The sequence below is a fragment of the Heptranchias perlo genome, chromosome 18 (genome assembly GCF_035084215.1).
Source record: "Heptranchias perlo isolate sHepPer1 chromosome 18, sHepPer1.hap1, whole genome shotgun sequence".
Lineage (NCBI taxonomy): Eukaryota > Metazoa > Chordata > Chondrichthyes > Hexanchiformes > Hexanchidae > Heptranchias > Heptranchias perlo.
The window spans coordinates 57,354,473-57,376,010 of NC_090342.1; the positions used below are offsets into that span (position 1 = coordinate 57,354,473).

The following is a 21,538-nucleotide window of genomic DNA, read 5'->3' on the forward strand; positions in this document are numbered from 1 at the left end:
TACTTTGTTCTCAGATATACCTCCACACCCATTATCCACTCCAAATGCTCACTGCTGCCCAATGTCCTTCTCCCATCTGTCCAATTTCTCCAGTGCCAAATACCCTTCCACATTGCTCACTTTCCACCTTCATCTGCCTAACACCCCAATACTCACTACCCAGCCAAATATTAACTATTCCCTCCCTAAATGTTCATTTGCCCCCAGGCACCAACTTCAATTCTCACAATTCCAAGTACTCATTCTGGCCAAAATTACTTACTTAACCCTGCCATTTCATTGCTGAATCTTCTACCCAATACCCACTCTCAGTATTTTCTTCCCCCATCTGCTCACTTCCCTAACCCGTTAAACTGCTCCCACAACCCCTACTGAATTCTTACAAACCCAGCACTCCCTTTCATAGAGAGCGCCAAGCAGAGAGATGCCATTTTGCCCATCATTTCATGCCACTTCTTTGCTCGACCAATCCAAAACTAATCCCATTAATCTTCGACCTACTCTCTCCCCGTAACCCTGTATAGTTGTGTTTCAAATGTTTATCCCCAGCTGTCCCTTAACAGATGTAGTGGCCTCTGCCTCAACCACTGCATGTGACAAAGCACTCCATGCTCCAACAAGCCTGTGTGTAAGAGATTTCTCCTAACCTCTCACCCCACTCTCACAATTTTAAATTGATGATCCCTCGTTATTGACCGACCAGAGGGAATAGACTCAGCATCTTAACTCTCCACACATAACTATAGTTGTTTCGGTGTTGGGCTGGGGAAACCTCATCAAAGGGGTTTGCACAGCGTATTTGAGGAAGAAATGTGCACAGATCTGGGGACACCAATGCGTTCAAGGACTTGAGAGGAAAGTGAGTATGGGCAGTTTGTAAGGAGTGAGTGGCCAAGGGTGAGAGAGGGAACTAGTTACAATGTCAACATACATAGGAGCCAGTAAGAGAAGAAGTTGGTTTGTCAGTTTGGGGGGATGAGATTGAAAGCACATGAAGCAAGTCACACGGACAAGATGAGCTCAAAGAGGACATGGGAGGAGATGGGTGAGAAACTAGAGAGGCAGGGGTTCGGGGCTAGGGTAGGGGTAAATTTGCCCTGGTGGCAATGGGGAAGGGGAGATGCAGCAGAGACAGTTGAACAAATGGTCTCTACCTAGGTAACAAAAAAAAACCCTTGAATCCTTGGCACTTGTTAAAGTTGAGGGTAGTGGAGCCACAAGAGAGGGGTTTAAGGAGACAGTTGTTAGTGTATAAAAGAAGCTAGGGGCTTTCCTTGCTCTCAAGATAATTGTTGAGTAGTGGGCAGTTTTGGCAGAGACAGAGGCCTGGTAAGGCTTAATGTGGTGCTAGCAATCACACTGATTAAAAGACAAATAAACCAGGGCACATCATTCATGGTTCTAACCTACAGCTTCAAGAGCGAACACCATAAAATGCGAGGTCTTTCTAAGCTGCAGGCTGAAACTGATGACATCTCAGTCGAAAGTTCCCTTATCTAAGAATTAAACTCTGATTCCCTCCTCCTTTGTTTACTTAATTAGTATGTGGCTTTAAACACTCCACAAAAAAAATGAAGAAAATCTCATCTGTAACTGATCAGAACATTGATGTAAATAATGCTGAACATTTACACCTTGAAGCCTTACATGAATACAGGCCTGCAGTTCAGAAATGGAAGAGTTCATTGTGTATTACATGGCACAGTGCAGTTTCTGGGCAGAGGTTCTGGACTGTGAAAGCAGAGGAAAGATAGACATCAGTACAAGTTAGTAAAAGGTTTCCTGAGAAACAGGAAGTAAGGTGCTTTCCTTATTTAATCGGTTTCTATTCTGACAAAAAAATAAAAACATGGCTGATTTAATAAACAAATAAGTTGCAGAAACAACCAGCATAAAATGCAGTGATGTGAGGGGGGAAAAAGTGAACCTAAACACATCATTTTCAGTTAACAGCTAAGTGTATAAAAAGCTAAAAGTCATTGGCTGCTATTCTGGAAGTACTTATGATTCTGATACAAACTGGTGAAGAGAGTATTGGATCAGTGTGAGTGTTGTGTGCTACATGTGCAGGTGTAGTGTGCATTCTGCAGTTGGTGAGAGATGGGGGTGCATGTGGACCATGCACACGTTGATGAACAAGATGACCGAAAAACAATCTCAGCCCAAATTAAAATGGTGAAGCAACTTTCCGTAGTAACTCAAAAGATCCACCCAGTCAGAATGTCAAATATAGCCCATTTGCAATAAGAAACTTGCAATTCAAGCTGTCTGTATCATTAGATATTGAACAGCATGGGCACGGGCACAACCCAAAAACATAAGATCCTCAGACTGCTTATAGAAGTGACTGGCACCACTGTACCAGATAGAATATCTAAGGCAAGACCCTAAACTTATAACAGCAAGCCAACCCAACTGGACTAGGCTCTTCTTAGTAAATATATTGCTGAAGACCCCTATAAGTTTGGTGTCACGATCAGGGGCTTCGGGTTAGCGTCCTGTGTCGCAGATTTTCCACAGTGGGAGAGAACTTAGAGAATGGTTGACAAACCCATCAATAGGCTGTTAAACAGCGTCTTTTCTTACTTCCAATGGGTCAGTGTATTTTGGTGACAAGTACCATTCAATGTCAGCCCAGAGCCCCATGACTATGGTCCATTGAGAGGTAGACACAAGAAATCCCACGAAGACCTTGCTGCAGTTAATGTGAGAACGGGAGAAAGGGCTCTACTCCAAGCTCAGGTGCCCCAGCAACCTGAACTTCAGCTGTTGACTGCTATTCTCGTCCCCCATCATAAAGGAATCGAATGCCTGCGGACTGGTAGGTTCCTTGTCAATCTGCTGGCTGTAGAGATCGAGCCTGCCACCTGCAGGAAGCAGCAGCACTTTAATCACATCAGCAAGCGTGCCAATGGATCTGTATTGTGAACCCAATTCTTCATGCCAGCCAATCGACCACTCTTTGGGCAGGTCTGTCTTTGAAATCTGACTGCGGTCCAAGGAGAACACGTCAGTCCACTTACTAACTGCAGGAGGCAAGCAGGTCGGGCACATGGGCTGGGGGAAGCTGATTCATATTGGCCTGAAAAAGATCCCAGGTAAGCACTGCCTTCATTAGCTTCTAAGGAGGAATTAATGCATGCCTACCAGGAAGGCATACCATCAGAAAATAGTGGCCATTCCAATTCCATTGCTCTCGGTTACCCATCTCTCAGTGAGGAGCTAAGAATATCAAGCCAAGCATCTTCAGAGAGACTTTCCCTGGTGACTAGCCTTCATTTCAAGGGGTTGGAATGCAAAGGGGAGTAGATTATGTTTCAGTTGTACATATCTTTGGTCAGACTCCATCTGGAGTACTGCATTCAGTTCTGGGCACCGCATCACGGGAAGGGTATATTGGAGGGCGTACCAGATTTACCAGAATGATACTGGGCTTAAAGGATTACATTATGAGGACAGGTTGCATAAACCCAGCTTGTATGGCAATTTATTATTTAGAATCTTGAACAAGGGGGCACAATCTTAATATTAGACCTAAACCATTTTGGAGTGAAATCAGGAAGCACTTTTTCACACAAAGTGCAGTGGAAATCTGGAAAAAGGCTGTGGATGCTGGGGGACAATTGAAATTGAGGTTGGTGAGCTGCAGGCTCAAGTCGTCACATGGGACTATGATACAGTGGTAATAACAGAGACCTGGCTCAAAGAAGGGGAGCATTGAGTACTTAATATTCCTGGCTACAAGGTATTCAGGAAAGATAGGGAAGGAAAGGAGGGGGGTGGGGATGGGTGGCAGTATTGATCAAACATGCTGTTACAGCACTGGAGAGGGATGGTGCAGTTGAGGGTTCGAAGACAGAATCTATCTGGTTAGAATTAATGAACAATAGAGGAGCTATTATGCTACTGGGTGTATTCTATAGGTCACCTAATAGTGGGAAGGAGATAGAGGAGCAAATTTGCAGGCAAATTTCAGAAAGATGCTAGAACTTTAGAGCAGTGATAATGGGGGACTTCAATTATCCCAATATGGAATGGGACAGTAACAGTGTAAAGGGCAAAGAGGGGGAGGAATTCCCAAAATGCGTACAAGAGAACTTTCTTGAACAGTGTGTTTCCAGCCCAAAAAGGAAGGAAGCAGTGCTGGATCTGGTTCTAGGGAATGAAGTGGGGCAGGTGGAGCATGTTTCAGTGGGGGAAGCATTTAGGGAACAGTGCTCTCAATATCATTAGGTTTAAAATAGTTATGGACAAGGAACAGTCAAATGTGAAAATACTTAACTGAAGGACAGCTAATTTCAATGAGTTAAAAATGGATCTTGTCCGAATGAATTGGAATCAGAAATTATGAGACAAAACAGTAATTGATCAATGGAAGGCCTTCAAGGCGGAGATGGTTCAGGTGCAGAGTAGACACGGTCCCATGAGGGGGAAAGGAAGGGCATCCAAAGCTAGAGTTCCCTGGATGACTAAACATATAGAGATTAAAATGAAACTGAAAAAGGAGGCTTAAGACAAATGTAAGATTCATAATACAGTAGAGAACCAAGCTGAATACAGAAAGTAAAGAGGAGATCTAAAAAAGGGAATAAGAGGGGCAAAGAGAGAGTCTGAGAATAGATCAGCAGCTAACATAAAAGGAAACCCAAAAGTCTTTTATAAACATAGAAATAGTAAAAGAGCAGTCAAAGTTTGGGATCCTTTTGTTAGGGACAAAAAAAGGAGATATTCTTGTGGAAGCAGAGGGTATGGCTGAGGTAATCAATAAATACTTTGCATCAGTCTTCATTAGAGAAGTGGATGCTACCAATGTAGCAGTAAAGGAGGAGGTAGCAGCAATATTCGAGAGGATAAAAATAAAGAGGGAGGAGCGGGAAAAGCGGCCCAGAGGGCCACAAAGCGCGGGAGAAGCGGCCCAGAGGGGCACAAAGCGCGGGAGAAGCGGCCCAGAGGGCCACAAAGCGCGGGAGAAGCGGCCCAGAGGGGCACAAAGCGCGGGAGAAGCGGCCCAGAGGGGCACAAAGCGCGGGAGAAGCGGCCCAGAGGGGCACAAAGCGCGGGAGAAGCGGCCCAGAGGGGCACAAAGCGCGGGAGAAGCGGCCCAGAGGGGCACAAAGCGCGGGAGAAGCGGCCCAGAGGGCCACAAAGCGCGGGAGAAGCGGCCCAGAGGGCCACAAAGCGCGGGAGAAGCGGCCCAGAGGGCCACAAAGCGCGGGAGAAGCGGCCCAGAGGGCCACAAAGCGCGGGAGAAGCGGCCCAGAGGGCCACAAAGCGCGGGAGAAGCGGCCCAGAGGGCCACAAAGCGCAGGAGAAGCGGCCCAGAGGGCACAAAGCGCAGGAGAAGCGGCCCAGAGGGCCACAAAGCGCGGGAGAAGCGGCCCAGAGGGCACAAAGCGCAGGAGAAGCGGCCCAGAGGGCACAAAGCGCAGGAGAAGCGGCCCAGAGGGCACAAAGCGCAGGAGAAGCGGCCCAGAGGGCACAAAGCGCAGGAGAAGCGGCCCAGAGGGCACAAAGCGCGGGAGAAGCGGCCCAGAGGGCCACAAAGCGCGGGAGAAGCGGCCCAGAGGGCACAAAGCGCGGGAGAAGCGGCCCAGAGGGCCACAAAGCGCGGGAGAAGCGGCCCAGAGGGCCACAAAGCGCGGGAGAAGCGGCCCAGAGGGCCACAAAGCGCGGGAGAAGCGGCCCAGAGGGCCACAAAGCGCGGGAGAAGCGGCCCAGAGGGCCACAAAGCGCGGGAGAAGCGGCCCAGAGGGCCACAAAGCGCAGGAGAAGCGGCCCAGAGGGCCACAAAGCGCGGGAGAAGCGGCCCAGAGGGCACAAAGCGCGGGAGAAGCGGCCCAGAGGGCCACAAAGCGCAGGAGAAGCGGCCCAGAGGGCCACAAAGCGCGGGAGAAGCGGCCCAGAGGGCCACAAAGCGCGGGAGAAGCGGCCCAGAGGGCCACAAAGCGCGGGAGAAGCGGCCCAGAGGGCCACAAAGCGCGGGAGAAGCGGCCCAGAGGGCCACAAAGCGCGGGAGGAGCGGCCCAGAGGGCCACAAAGCGCGGGAGGAGCGGCCCAGAGGGCCACAAAGCGCGGGAGGAGCGGCCCAGAGGGCCACAAAGCGCGGGAGAAGCGGCCCAGAGGGCCACAAAGCGCGGGAGAAGCGGCCCAGAGGGCCACAAAGCGCGGGAGAAGCGGCCCAGAGGGGCACAAAGCGCGGGAGAAGCGGCCCAGAGGGGCACAAAGCGCGGGAGAAGCGGCCCAGAGGGCCACAAAGCGCGGGAGATGCGGCCCAGAGGGGCACAAAGCGCGGGAGATGCGGCCCAGAGGGGCACAAAGCGCGGGAGATGCGGCCCAGAGGGGCACAAAGCGCGGGAGAAGCGGCCCAGAGGGGCACAAAGCGCGGGAGAAGCGGCCCAGAGGGGCACAAAGAGCGGGAGAAGCGGCCCAGAGGGGCACAAAGCGCGGGAGATGCGGCCCAGAGGGCCACAAAGCGCGGGAGATGCGGCCCAGAGGGCCACAAAGCGCGGGAGAAGCGGCCCAGAGGGCCACAAAGCGCGGGAGAAGCGGCCCAGAGGGCCACAAAGCGCGGGAGAAGCGGCCCAGAGGGCCACAAAGCGCGGGAGAAGCGGCCCAGAGGGCCACAAAGCGCGGGAGAAGCGGCCGAGAGGGCCACAAAGCGCGGGAGAAGCGGCCCAGAGGGCCACAAAGCGCGGGAGATGCGGCCCAGAGGGCCACAAAGCGCGGGAGAAGCGGCCCAGAGGGCCACAAAGCGCGGGAGAAGCGGCCCAGAGGGCCACAAAGCGCGGGAGAAGCGGCCCAGAGGGCCACAAAGCGCGGGAGAAGCGGCCCAGAGGGCCACAAAGCGCGGGAGAAGCGGCCCAGAGGGCCACAAAGCGCGGGAGAAGCGGCCCAGAGGGCCACAAAGCGCGGGAGAAGCGGCCCAGAGGGCCACAAAGCGCGGGAGAAGCGGCCCAGAGGGCCACAAAGCGCGGGAGAAGCGGCCGAGAGCACTGGAAATGCAGGGAAAAAATCTGAAAAAGTGACATCAGAGCAGAGAGGGGAGCGGGGAGGCCCGAGGAATTATAGCTAAGTGTTTATTTTACTATATAAATAAGTTGAGTGTTTAATTTATTATATATTTAAGTGTTTAATTAATCAGATCTAAGAGGATAAAATCCAAATTAACTAAATAGAGGATACTAACATTAATGGTTTCCGAATTTCATTAAATTAAAATCTGGTATATATAAATAATAAATAGGAGTTCAGGAAATAATAAAGTAAAGTTCATAAACAAAAAACAAGGTTAATTAGCTACATAATTATCTGAAATCAAGCTATTTACAATCTATATTAATGCCTCAGATGAAGGGGCCGAGTGCAATGTATTCAAGGTTACTGACAATACAAAGCTAGGTGAGAAAGTAAGCTGTGAGGAGGACACAAAGAGTCTGCAAAGGGATACAGACAGGTTAAGTGAGTGGGCAAGAAGGTGGCAGATGGAATATAGTGTGGGGAAATTTGAGGTTATTCACCTTGGTAGGAAAATTAGAAAAACAGAATATTTTTTAAATGGTGAGAAACTATTAAATGTTGGTGTTCAGAGGGATTTGGGTGTCCTTGTACACAAAACACAGAAGGTTAACATGCAGGTATAGCAAGCAATTAGGAAGGCAAATGGTATGTTGGCCTTTACTGCAAGGGGGTTGGAGTACAAGAGTAGAGAGGTCTTGCTGCAATTGTACAAGGCTTTGGTGAAACCTCACCTGGAGTACTGTGTACAGTTTTGGTCTCCTTACCTAAGGAAGGATATACTTGACTTAGAGGGAGTGCAACAAAGGTTCACCAGATTGATTCCTGGGATGAAAGGGTTGTCCTATGAGGAGAGATTGAGTAGAATGGGCCTATATTCACTGGAGTTTAGAAGAATGAGAGGTGATCTCATTGAAACATATAAGATTATGAGGGGGCTTCATAGGGTAGATGCTGAGAGGATGTTTCCCCTGGCTGGCGAGTCTAGAACTAGGGAACATAGTCTCAGGATAAGGGGTCGGACACTTAGGACTGAGATGAGGAGGAAATTCTTCACTCAGAGGGTCGTGAATATTTGGAATTCTCTGCCTCAGAAGGCTGTAGATGGTCAGTGGTTGAGTATATTCAAGACCGAGTTTGATAGATTTTTGGACTCTAAGGGAATCAAGGGATAATGGGGATTGGACAGGAAAGTGGAGTTGAGGTCGAAGGTTAGCCATGATCCTATTGAATGGCAGGGCAGATTCTAGGGGCCGTATGGCCTACTCTTGCACCTATTTCTTATGTTCTTATTTTCTTAAATCCATCTACTAAATATAATCTAGATCTTAAGTAATTGTATTATATCTAGAACTAAATTAATACTAATAAATAAATAAATAAAAACTAGAAATGGCAGTGCATACTATGTGTCGGGACTGTAATACGTGGGAGTTTGTGGATAGAGAGACTGTCCCCAATTGCCACATCTGCAGGAAATGTCTCTGCCTTGAGACAATCTGGCTCAGAGTCTTTCAGCTGGAGTGTGTTAGACTATGCCGGTGTGTACTAAAAGTGTAACAAGTACCAAAGAATTGTTTTAATGCAATGTATGTTATCATGAAATACATTTAGTATGTAACCACACATATTTTACAAATCAGAAGTCTGCATCAACCACATTTATTTTGGGTAACCACAGTTACTCAGTATATTAAGGTGGTTAGCTTGGGGGATATATATTTAAAACCCACAGTTCACTCTTTGTTTGAGACATAGAAGAATGTAGCATGTCTGGGAAAGGGTGGGCTGCATTCCCTCAAAAGAGATAAGAGGCCATCAACACTGATGAGGTTAAGCGTCTTGCCACTATCTCAACAAGTTGATAATGACAGGTCGGTGCCGTCAGCCGGGATCTTTTCAGCAAGCTGATGGGGCCGCATCGGCCTCATTATCAATTCTGATGACGTTAAGTCAGCTCACTACATGATTTTCAGCTAACAGTGCATAAAGATGAAGCTCGAACAAAGGTTCAGTGTAGAAGATCCCCCAGGAGCAGCAGGCTAGGTTTGTTAAGGCGGAGCCCAATGCCAGTGTAATCGGAAGAAGGGGAGAAGTCCGCAGAAGGCAGGATCCGTGGGATCCAAGAGCGGTTGGACAGGAGTGAGTAGCAGGGCAGAGGCTCCATAAGCAGTTGTAGACCGTATATTCCCAATAAGTGTGAGTTAGAGACACTCTGACACATGAGGGGGAGGAATTTTTACATAGTTTTCACCAGAGTACAGTCACAACTCAGAGGACAGCACAGGCACAGGAAGGGGAGTGTGCGATTGTTGGTCAGCAGGGTAGGGGGAATCGAGGGGAGATAAAGGAGGAGGTCCGGCAGTCACTAGTCCTATCCAACAGGTACAAGGTACTTTCTACCTGTGAGGCTAAGGATGTAGGCTGTGGGGTGGACAGCCAGAATGCTAACCACGGTACTGTGGAGAGGGGGATTTGATAATTAGGGGGATAGATAAGCGTCCCCTGCAGTCGCAAAGGCAAAGGATATTTCGGAGCAACCGGAGAAGAATTTGGAAAGGGAGGAGGAGGATCCAGTTGTCGTGGTCCATGTTGGGATCAATGATATAGGGAAGTAAAAGGAGGAGGTCCTGCTAAAAGAATATCAGAAGTTAAGAACTAAATTAAAAAAAACAGGACCTCATGGATGGTAATCTCGGGATTTCTACCTCAGCCACTTACTAATGGGCTTAGGGACAAACAGGTCAGGAAGGTGAACACGTGGCTAAAGGAGTGGTGTGGGACAGGAAGGAGCTGGACCATTGGGATGGGCTCCAACTGAACCGGAGTGGGACCAGTGTCCTCGCGCAAAGGATAAATAGGGCTGTGGATAGGACTTTAAACTAGCAAAACTTAAAAAAAAATACTCTAAGTACATAGAGAATAAAGGAGGATAACAAAAGGAATACAAAGAGGTTAGGAAGGTTGTGATAAAAACAATTAAGAAAGCAAAGAAGAACTACAAAATTAAATTACCAAGGAATACAAGAAGAAACTGTCAAATATTCTACAGACACACAAATAACAAAAGAAAAATCAGGATAGGTATAGGGCCACTAAGGTCCACAAGATAAACTCACAGGTAACGACAGTGAAATGGCAGAAATGACAGTGAAACGGCAGAAATATTGAATAGTTACTTTGTCTCATTATTTACCAAGGAGACTAACAAGGTGGGCAGGATATTAGAAGAGATCAAAAAAGGTGTTAGCAGGTTTCACCAGTTACTGTCGCAACTATGCTGGGCCATCAACTACATAATGCTTATGTAGCCTTTTACCGTAATCAGGCCTAAGTTATACTGGGTTAGGACACTGACTTGAGAATCCATCAACACTAACATCCGCTTGATTCTAGCCCGACTGGTTTATAAAATAACAAGTTTAATGGATTGACTTACAACAGAGTTGCACTACAGCTGCCTTCAACATTGCTTTCAACTGTATTATAGTTATAATACAACTGTCTACAGATTACATTAAATGACAAGTAATCAATCAATACAACCTGATGGACTACCTACCGTCCCCTCTCGAGAGCTCTCACTTTTTGGAGGGAGCAGACCCTTATCTTTATACCATTTGGCTGCGTAGTTCTGGACGTAAACATCGCTGGTCTTATTTCCTGTTCATAAACTATCCGAATGTGCTGACTCACCAAAAGTCACCAAGGATTGTTTAATGTCGTAGTGCCTTTTACCGTTATCAGGTCTGAGTTATACTGGGTTAGGACACAGACTCGAGAATCTTACTGGTTTTCACTATTCAAAGCCTCAGCACTCTTTCAATGACCTCTTGGGTTTCTGTAAGTTATTTTCCTCAGAGATGAATCATCGTACGGCACAGGAGGAAGCCATTCGGCCCATCATGTCCATGCCGGCCGAAAAAAAGCTATCCAGCCTAATCCCTCTTTCCAGCACTTAGTCCGTAGCCCTGTAGATTACGGCACTTCAGCTGCATATCCGAGTACTTTTTAAATTAATTGAGGGTTTCTGCCTCGACCACCCTTTTAGGCAGTGAGTTCCAGACTCCCACCACTCTGGGTGAAAAAATTTCTCCTCAACTCCCCTCTAATCCTTCTACCAATCGCTTTGAATCTATGCCCCCTGGTTTTTGATCTCTCTGCTAAGGGAAATAGGTTCTCCCTATCCACTCTATCTGGGCCCCTCATAATTTTATTCACCTCAATTAAATCTCCCCTCAGCCTCCTCTGATCCAAAGAAAACAACCCCAGCTTATTCAATCTTTCCTCATAGCTAAAAATCTCCAGTCCTGGCAACATCCTCGTAAATCTCCTCTGTATCCTCTCTAGTGCAATCACATCTTTCCTGTAATGTGGTGACCAGAAGTGTACGCAGTATTCTAGCTGTGGCCTAGCTAGTATTTTATACAGTTGTAGCATACCCTCCCTGCTCTTATATTCTGTACCTCGGCTAATAAAGGAAAGTATCTCTGTTCCTCTACACTTCATAGTATAACCCAGAGAAGTGTGAGGTAATGCAATTGGGGAGGGTAAACAAGGCAAGGGAGTATACAGTAGATGGGAGGATACTAAGAAGTGTAGAGGAACAAAAGGACCTTGGAGTGCATGTCCACAGATCCCTGAAGGTAGCAGGATAGGTAGATAAGGTGGTTAAGAAGGCATACGGTATACTTTCCTTTATTAGCCGAGGTATAGAATATAAGAGCAGGGAGTTATGCTAGAACTGTATAAAACACTAGTTAGGCCACAGCTAGAGTACTGCGTATAGTTCTAATCACCACATTACATGAAAGATGTGATTGTACTTGAGAGTATACAGAGGAGATTTATGAAGATGTTGCCAGGACTGGAGAATTTTAGCTATGAGAAAAGATTTGATAGGTTGGGGTTGTTTTCTTTGGAACAAAGGAAGCTGAGGGGAGATTTAATTGAGGTGTATAACATTATGACTGGACTAGATAGAATGGATAGGGAGAACCTATTTCCCTTAGCAGAGGGGTCAGTGACTACGGGGCATAGATTTAAAGTAATTGGTAGAAGGATTAGAGGGGAGCTGAGGAGAAATTTTTTCACCCAGAGGGTGGTGAGGGTCTGGAACTCACTGGCTGAAAGGGTGGTAGAGGCAGAAACCCTCAACCCATTTAAAAAGTACTTGGATGTGCATTTGAAGTGCTGTGACCGACAGACCAAGTGCTGGAAATTGCGATTAAGCTGGAAAGCTCTTTTTCGGCCGGCAAGGACACGATGGGCCAAAAGACCTCCTTCTGTGCTGTAACTTTCTATGATTCTATTCTATGATTACAAGATTCCCCACCCAGCATACAGGTGATCAAGACAAGGGTAAGCTTGCAACAATGGCAGTCGTGACCACATAACATTACAAATCGGATTTCAGTCACCTGCATTTAAATCTCTCTTTCTGAACTCAAATTAAAACTTCAAAAATTTACCCAACAATAAGTGGCTTTCAGTGGAGAGCAGTTCCAACCTCCTCCACTTTACAACCACCAATTCCAATCATTCTGCCTCACCTCAGACACCAAATATAAAGAGCTTCAGTTTGCGACAGCTCCAGATAACTGAAGCACAGGATTGTGTTCCACTCTGTGACAGTTCATCATCTAAAGCACAGGATTCTGTTAAAAATGCAGATGGGATCCTTGGCTTTATAAATAGAGGTATTGAGTGCAAAAGCAAGGAAGCTATGGTAAACCTTTATAAATCACTGGTTAGGTCGCAGCTGGAGTAATGTGTGCAATTCTGGGCACTGCACTTTAGGAAGGATGTCAAGAACTTGAGGAAGGTGCAGATTTACTCGAATGGTATCAGGGATGAGGGACTTCAGAGATGTTGGGATTGTTCTCCTTAGAGCAGAGATGGTTAAGGGGAAATTTAATGGATCTGTTCAAAATTATGAAGTGTTTGGACAGAGTAGATAGGGAGAAACTGTTGACACAAATAATCCAGTACCAATAAAAAGCCTGATATAAATAAAACAGGACTGATGAAAAATAAGAAGTGTGATAAGTCAAAAAGTGTGAGAAAGACACCATCCATGGGCATATAGAATCATAGAATCATAGAAGTTACAACATGGAAACAGGCCCTTCGGCCCAACATGTCCATGTCGCCCAGTTTATACCACTAAGCTAGTCCCAATTGCCTGCACTTGGCCCATATCCCTCTATACCCATATTACCCATGTAACTGTCCAAATGCTTTTTAAAAGACAAAATTGTACCCGCCTCTACTACTGCCTCTGGCAGCTCGTTCCAGACACTCACCACCCTTTGAGTGAAAAAATTGCCCCTCTGGACCCTTTTGTATCTCTCCCCTCTCACCTTAAATCTATGCCCCCTCGTTATAGACTCCCCTACCTTTGGGAAAAGATTTTGACTATCGACCTTATCTATGCCCCTCATTATTTTATAGACTTCGATAAGATTACCCCTTAACCTCCTACTCTCCAGGGAAAAAAGTCCCAGTCTGTCTAACCTCTCCCTGTAAGTCAAACCATCAAGTCCCGGTAGCATCCTAGTAAATCTTTTCTGCACTCTTTCTAGTTTAATAATATCCTTTCTATAATAGGGTGACCAGAACTGTACACAGTACTCCAAGTGTGGCCTCACCAATGCCCTGTACAACTTCAACAAGACATCCCAACTCCTGCATTCAATGTTCTGACCAATGAAACCAAGCATGCCGAATGCCTTCTTCACCACCCTATCCACCTGTGACTCCACTTTCAAGGAGCTATGAATCTGTACTCCCAGATCTCTTTGTTCTATAACTCTCCCCAACGCCCTACCATTAACGGAGTAGGTCCTGGCCCGATTCGATCTACCAAAATGCATCACCTCACATTTATCTAAATTAAACTCCATCTGCCATTCATCGGCCCACTGGCCCAATTGATCAAGATCCCGTTGCAATCCCAGATAACCTTCTTCACTGTCCACAATGCCACCAATCTCGGTGTCATCTGCAAACTTACTAACCATGCCTCCTAAATTCTCATCCAAATCATTAATATAAATAACAAATAACAGCGGACCCAGCACCGATCCCTGAGGCACACCGCTGGACACAGGCATCCAGTTTGAAAAACAACCCTCGACAACCACCCTCTGTCTTCTGTCGTCAAGCCAATTTTGTATCCAATTGGCTACCTCACCTTGGATCCCATGAGATTTAACCTTATGTAACAACCTACCATGCGGTACCTTGTCAAATGCTTTGCTGAAGTCCATGTAGACCACGTCTACTGCACAGCCCTCATCTATCTTCTTGGTTACCCCTTCAAAAAACTCAATCAAATTCGTGAGACATGATTTTCCTCTCACAAAACCATGCTGACTGTTCCTAATTAGTCCCTGCCTCTCCAAATGCCTGTAGATTCTGTCCCTCAGAATACCCTCTAACAACTTACCCACTACAGATGTCAGGCTCACTGGTCTGTAGTTCCCAGGCTTTTCCCTGCCGCCCTTCTTAAACAAAGGCACAACATTTGCTACCCTCCAATCTTCAGGCACCTCACCTGTCGCGGTGGATGATTCAAATATCTCTGCTAGGGGATCCGCAATTTCCTCCCTAACCTCCCATAACGTCCTGGGATACATTTCATCAGGTCCCGGAGATTTATCTACCTTGATGCGCGTTAAGACTTCCAGCACCTCCCTCTCTGTAATATGTACACTCCTCAAGACATCACGATTTATTTCCCCAAGTTCCCTAACATCCATGCCTTTCTCAACCGTAAATACCGATGTGAAATATTCATTCAGGATCTCACCCATTTCTTGTGGTTCCGCACATAGATGACCTTGTTAAGAGGCCCTACTCTCTCCCTAGTTACCCTTTTGCCCTTTATGTATTTGTAGAAGCTCTTTGGATTCACCTTTGCCTGATCTGCCAAAGCAATCTCATATCCCCTTTTTGCCCTCCTGATTTCTCTCTTAACTCTACTCCGGCAATCTCTATACTCTTCAAGGGATCCACTTGATCCCAGCTGCCTATGCATGTCATATGCCTCCTTCTTCTTTTTGACTAGTGCCTCAATCTCCCGAGTCATCCAAGGTTCCCTACTTCTACCAGCCTTGCCCTTCACTTTATAAGGAATGTGCTTACCCTGAACCCTGGTTAACACACTTTTGAAAGCCTCCCACTTACCAGACGTCCCTTTGCCTGCCAACAGACTCTCCCAATCAACTTCTGAAAGTTCCTGTCTAATACCATCAAAATTGGCCTTTCCCCAATTTAGAATTTTAACTTTTGGGCCAGACCTATCCTTCTCCATAGCTATCTTAAAACTAATGGAATTATGATCACTTGTCCCAAAGTGATCCCTCACCAACACTTCTGTCACCTGCCCTTCCTTATTTCCCAAGAGGAGGTCAAGTTTTGCCCCCTCTCGAGTCGGGCCATCCACATACTGAATGAGAAATTCCTCCTGAATACACTCAACAAATTTCTCTCCATCCAAGCCTCTAATGCTATGGCTGTCCCAGTCAATGTTGGGAAAGTTAAAGTCCCCTACTATTACCACCCTATTTTTCTTGCAGCAGTCTGTAATCTCCTTACATATTTGCTCCTCAATTTCCCGTTGACTATTTGGGGGTCTGTAGTACAATCCTATCAAAGTGATCTCTCCCTTCTTATTTTTCAGTTCTACCCATATAGACTCAGTGGGCGAACCCTCGGATATATCCCCTCTCACTACTGCCGTGATGTTCTCCCTAATCAAGAACGCAACTCCCCCTCCTCTCTTACCTCCTGCTCTATCTTTCCTATAGCATCTGTACCCTGGAACATTGAGCTGCCAGTCCTGCCCCTCCCTTATCCATGTTTCAGTAATAGCTATAACATCCCAGTCCCATGTACCCATCCATGCCTTGAGTTCATCTGCCTTGCCCATCAGACTTCTTGCATTGAAATAAATGCAGTTTAATCTAGACTTCCCTTGGTCTTTGCCCTGCTTTCTCAGGCCATCTGTCCGGTCATGTTCTGTACACTCTCCCTTACTGCCTTTTGTTTCTGTCACCATTTTATTTCCCACTGACTTCCTGCATCGGTTCCCATCCCCCTGCCACATTAGTTTAAACCCTCCCCAACAGCACTGGCAAACACTCCCCCTAGGACATTGGTTCCAGTCCTGCCCAGATGCAGACCGTCCAATTTGTACTGGTCCCACCTCCCCCAGAACCGGTTCCAATGGCCCAGGAATTTGAATCCCTCCCTCTTGCACCATCTCTCAAGCCACGTATTCATCTTAGCTATCCTGTCATTCCTACTCTGACTTGCCCGTGGCACTGGTAGCAATCCTGAGATTACTACCTTTGAGGTCCTACTCTTTAGTTTAACTCCTAACTCACTAAATTCAGCTTGTAGGACCTCATCCTGTTTTTTACCTATATCGTTGGTGCCTATATGCACCACGACAACTGGCTGTTCACCCTCCCCCTCCAGAATGTCCTGCAGCCGCTCCGAGACATCCTTGACCCTTGCACCAGGGAGGCAACATACCATCCTGGAGTCTCGGTTGCGTCCGCAGAAACGCCTGTCTATTCCAGTGTGGGGACAGTTACCCAAATAAGTGTCCTGTACACAAATACACATAGCACAAGAAATAAAACAAGCAAATTAGAAGCTTTAACAGCATGACATAGTAGCCATTACAGAAAGCTGGCTACAAGCTGGGCATGTCTGGGAGTTAAATAATCTAGGCTATAAGGTCTTTAGAAAGGACAGGGAAATTGGAAATGGGGAAATAGCAATACTGATAAAAGACACAATTACAACAGTTGAAAGAAGGGCTATCAGTAAGGGTGAGCAGGGAGTGGAAATACTTTGGGTAGAAATAAGCAATAGCGAAGCAGGCAAGACTCTGGTGGGAGTCGTCTGCAGGCCTCCTGACAGTAGTGATGTAGTGGGGGGGGAGAATGTATACACACGGAGATCAGAGAAGCTTGTATCAAAAGCAAAGTGCTTATAATGGGAGATTTTAATTTTCACACAGACTGAGAGAAACAGAATAGCGTAAGACGTAAAGGCAACGAATTTCTGGAGTGTATTCGGGACCATTTTCTAGAACAACAGGTTTTAGAACCGACAAGGGAACAGACCAAACTAGATTTAGTGATGAGTAATGAGCCAGAACTAGTTAACAATCTGACGTTACGGGAACATCTTGCGAAGTGATCATAAACTTAATTTCAAATTCTATCATGTTGAGAGGGAGATGGGTCAGTTATGAACCAAGATTTTAAACTTAAATAAGGTGGACTTTGAAGGAACAAGACCCAAACTGACCACGGTAAACCGGGCTGAACTGTTAACAGATAAACCTACAAACAGTGAAAGGCATTCAAAGAAGTATTTGGTACAATACAAGTCCAGTGCATACCCCGAAAGGCAAAAGCTTTACTTGTGAAATTAGGCACCCATGTAGGTCATGTCTGACTAACCTAGGTGAATTTTTTGAGGAGGTAACTAACAGAGGACAGGAACGTGTCTGTGGATGTTACCAAGATGGACGTCCAGAAGGCATTTGATAAAGTTCCACACAAGAGATTATTTGTAAGAATGAAAGCGCGTGGAATTGGAGGCAACCTTGTGACATGGGTTGGTAATTGTTTGGGAGGTAGGAGACAGAGTAGGGATAATGGGTACATACACTGATTGGCAGGATGTGACCAGTCGTGTTCTCCAGAGATCTGTACTGGGGCCTCAGCTTTTCACCATATATAAATGACTTGGATGAAGGAATAGAAAGTTGGACATCCAAGTTTGCAGACGACACTAAGTTAGGAGGCACACTAAGTGGCATAGATGGGAGCAGGAAATTACAAAAGGACATTGACGGTTTAAGTGAGTGGGCAAAACTGTAGCAAATGGAGTTCAATGCGGGCAACTGTGAGGTCATCCATTCACGACTAAAGCTTTTTCTAAAATGGTGAGAAAGATAGAACTTGCATTTATATAACGCCTTTCACGACATCAGAACGCCCCAAAGCACTTTACGGCCAATGAAGTGCTTTTCTGAAGTGTCGTCACCACCGTAATGTAGGAAACCTGGCAGCCAATTTGCGCACAGCAAGATCCCACAAACAGCAATGTGATAATGACCAGATCATCTGTTTTAGTGATGTTGGTTGAGGGATAAATGTTGGCCAGGGCAGTGCTGAGGGAGTCAAGGTTTAATGCTCAAGTCTCTGAAGTGGGACTTGAACCCACAACCTTCTGACTCAGAGGCGAGAGCGATACCACTGAGCAGAGCCACGGCTGACATCAGAGAAGCTAGGAACTGTGGAGGAGCAGAGAGGTTGGGGCGTCCCTATACACAAATCACTAAAAGCTAGTGGACAAGTACAAAAAGCAATCAAAAAGACTAATGGATTGTTGGCCTTTATCTCAAGGGGGCTGGAATACAAGGAGCAAGTGATGCTTCAGTTGTACGGAGCCTTGGTCAGACCCCACCTGGAGACTGCGTTCAGTTCTGGGCACTACATCTCAGGAAGCATATTTGGTCTTGGAGGGGGTGCAGCATAGATTCACCAGAATGATACAAGGGCTAAAAGGGTTAAATTATGAGGACAAAAATATGGTTTGTATTCCCTTGAGTACAGGAGATTGAGGGGTGATACAATTAAGGTGTTTAAAATAATAAAAGGATTCAATAGGGTAGATAAAGAGATAAAGAGAAACCAGAAGGGTATATTCTGAAAATTACAGCAAGGTAATTCAGGAGTGAAATCAGGAAGCACTTTTTCACACAAAGCATAGTGGAAACCTGGAACTCTCTCCCCCAAAAGGGATGCTGGGTCAATTGAAACTTTTAAGACAGATTGATAGATTTTTGTTAGGTGAGGGTATCAAGGGATTGAAACAGAGGCCGGTAAATGGAGTTCAAATTGAAGGACAGAACAGTCTCCAGGGGTTGAATGGCCTCCTGGGCTCCTATGTTCCTCAGCACAAGGCTGTGTTTCATCCTGAAAGTGTTTTTTTTTAAAAAAGAAATATATTCTATTTGTTACCAGCAATGCGGTTCCAAATTTGCCAAAACACAACAGTACTAACTGCTCTGATTCTATGGCTCCACTTTTAACCAAGTGACGTTGTTGTGTAAAACAGGAAGAAGCTCCACGAGAAAATTAAGTTTGCAGTCTTGTGGCATGGAGGCTCAGTTCTGCCAGGATTTCATTTAATAGTGGTTCAAAAACAGGTTTCAGTTGCCATTAGCCCAGTTCTAAACATAGTAACTAAGGTCAGAGCCAAATTCAAAGCAGTTAAATGACACTGGTCACCCAGATTTAAACGAATTGTAGACAAAGGGTAGCCAGGAATAACCAACTAGAAATAGATGTGGAGATGCCGGTGATGGACTGGGGTTGACAATTGTAAACAATTTTACAACACCAAGTTATAGTCCAGCAATTTTATTTTAAATTCACAAGCTTTCGGAGGCTACCTCCTTCCTCAGGTGAACGATGTGTCCACACCATTCACCTGAGGAAGGAGGAAGCCTCCGAAAGCTTGTGAATTTAAAATAAAATTGCTGGACTATAACTTGGTGTTGTAAAATTGTTTACAACTAGAAATTGGCCAACATCATCACAGGGTTTGAAAGAAGACAACTTTCCAGCACATTTAATTCTGATGTACATTTATTTATCCATACCAGGAGTACATCACATTGTCCCTGCCCCATTTAATTTTGAACCATTACATAGTGATATTTTTCTTGCATCGACTAGCCCTTCCTGACAGGGAACATATAAAACTTTAGACCCCTGTTACTTTTTTGCATGTAAGAAGCAGGGGCCGGGAGTGGGGCGGTGGGGGGGGCGAAGAGAGATAGAGATGATTAAGCACCAGAGAGGTTTACCTACCTGATTCAAGGTTTTCACAGAGCCAGGGAAGATCTGCAGAGAGGTGTTTTCAGAAGTCTATTACAAGATGAATAATAGCAGAATTAATGGACACAAACTGGTCAATGCTGGGAGACCAATACGTCTAGTAAATACTGCACCTTAGGATTAGGAACCTGTAGTGTTTTAAGTGAACAAGATCAAATGTAACAAATTGAAATAGCTGATGGTGCCTCCATCATGCTGGAGGCGACCCCACAGCCACAAACACGAGAAAACACTCATACAATATCAGCGTAAACACACCTATTACACAGAAAAATCACATCAAGCATACCCAACACTAACACCAATATCACACATAGTCAGGCAGCAGTGCTTAAACAAAGGAAGCCATAAATACTGCAGAGATCAGAGACACAACTCCACAAACATGGCCATAAATCAACAGACTGGTCAAGACTGAGAACATACGTAACAAAAACACCCACCTCCCCCCCGAGTCTCACCACCACCCCCACCTCCCCCACTCCAGTCTCACCACCACCCCCCACCTCCCCCCCCCCAGTCTCAACACCACCCCACACCTCCCCCCCTCCAGTCTTACCACCACCCCCCACCTCCACCCCCCTCCAGTCTCACCACCACCCCCCACCCCCTCCAGTCTCACCACCACCCCCCACCTCCCCCACCTCCAGTCTCACCACCACCCCCCACCTCCCCCCCTCCAGTCTCACCACCACCCCCCACCTCCCCCCCCTCCAGTCTCACCACCACCCCCACCTCCCCCCCTCCAGTCTCACCACCACCCCCCACCTCCCCCACCTCCAGTCTCACCACCACCCCCCACCTCCCCCCCTCCAGTCTCACCACCACCCCCCACCTCCCCCCCCTCCAGTCTCACCACCACCCCCCACCTCCCCCACCTCCAGTCTCACCACCACCCCCCACCTCCCCCCCTCCAGTCTCACCACCACCCCCCACCTCCCCCCCCTCCAGTCTCACCACCACCCCCACCTCCCCCCCCTCCAGTCTCACCACCACCCCCCACCTCCCCCCCCTCCAGTCTCACCACCACCCCCCACCTCCCCCCCCCCCAGTCTCACCACCGCCCCCCACCTCCCCCTCCCCCCCAGTCTCACCACCGCCCCCCACCTCCCCCTCCCCCCCAGTCTCACCACCGCCCCCCACCTCCCCCCCCCCAGTCTCACCACCGCCCCCCACCTCCCCCCCCCTCCAGTCTCACCACCGCCCCCCACCTCCCCCCCCTCCAGTCTCACCACCACCCCCCACCCCCTCCAGTCTCACCACCACCCCCCACCTCCCCCCCCTCCAGTCTCACCACCACCCCCCACCTCCCCCCCTCCAGTCTCACCACCACCCCCCACCTCCCCCCCCCTCCAGTCTCACCACCACCCCCCACCTCCCCCCCCCTCCAGTCTCACCACCACCCCCCACCTCCCCCCCCCTCCAGTCTCACCACCACCCCCCACCCCCCCCCCTCCAGTCTCACCACCGCCCCCCACCTCCCCCCCCCTCCAGTCTCACCACCGCCCCCCACCTCCCCCCCCCTCCAGTCTCACCACCGCCCCCCACCTCCCCCCCCCTCCAGTCTCACCACCGCCCCCCACCTCCCC

At 47.5% G+C, this 21,538-nt stretch overlaps 1 protein-coding gene across 2 annotated transcripts in view; it reads right to left on the reverse strand.

Annotated features, from left to right (window-relative positions):
* The window catches only part of kdm5a (lysine demethylase 5A), a 241,156-nt gene that overhangs the window by 197,165 nt on the left and 22,453 nt on the right, over nucleotides 1-21,538 (reverse strand). For both annotated transcript variants that reach the window (XM_067999950.1, XM_067999951.1), the window contains exon 5: nucleotides 19,923-19,979. In XM_067999950.1, the coding sequence (XP_067856051.1) occupies nucleotides 19,923-19,979 (57 nt within the window). The remainder of the gene's footprint in view (nucleotides 1-19,922; nucleotides 19,980-21,538) is intronic.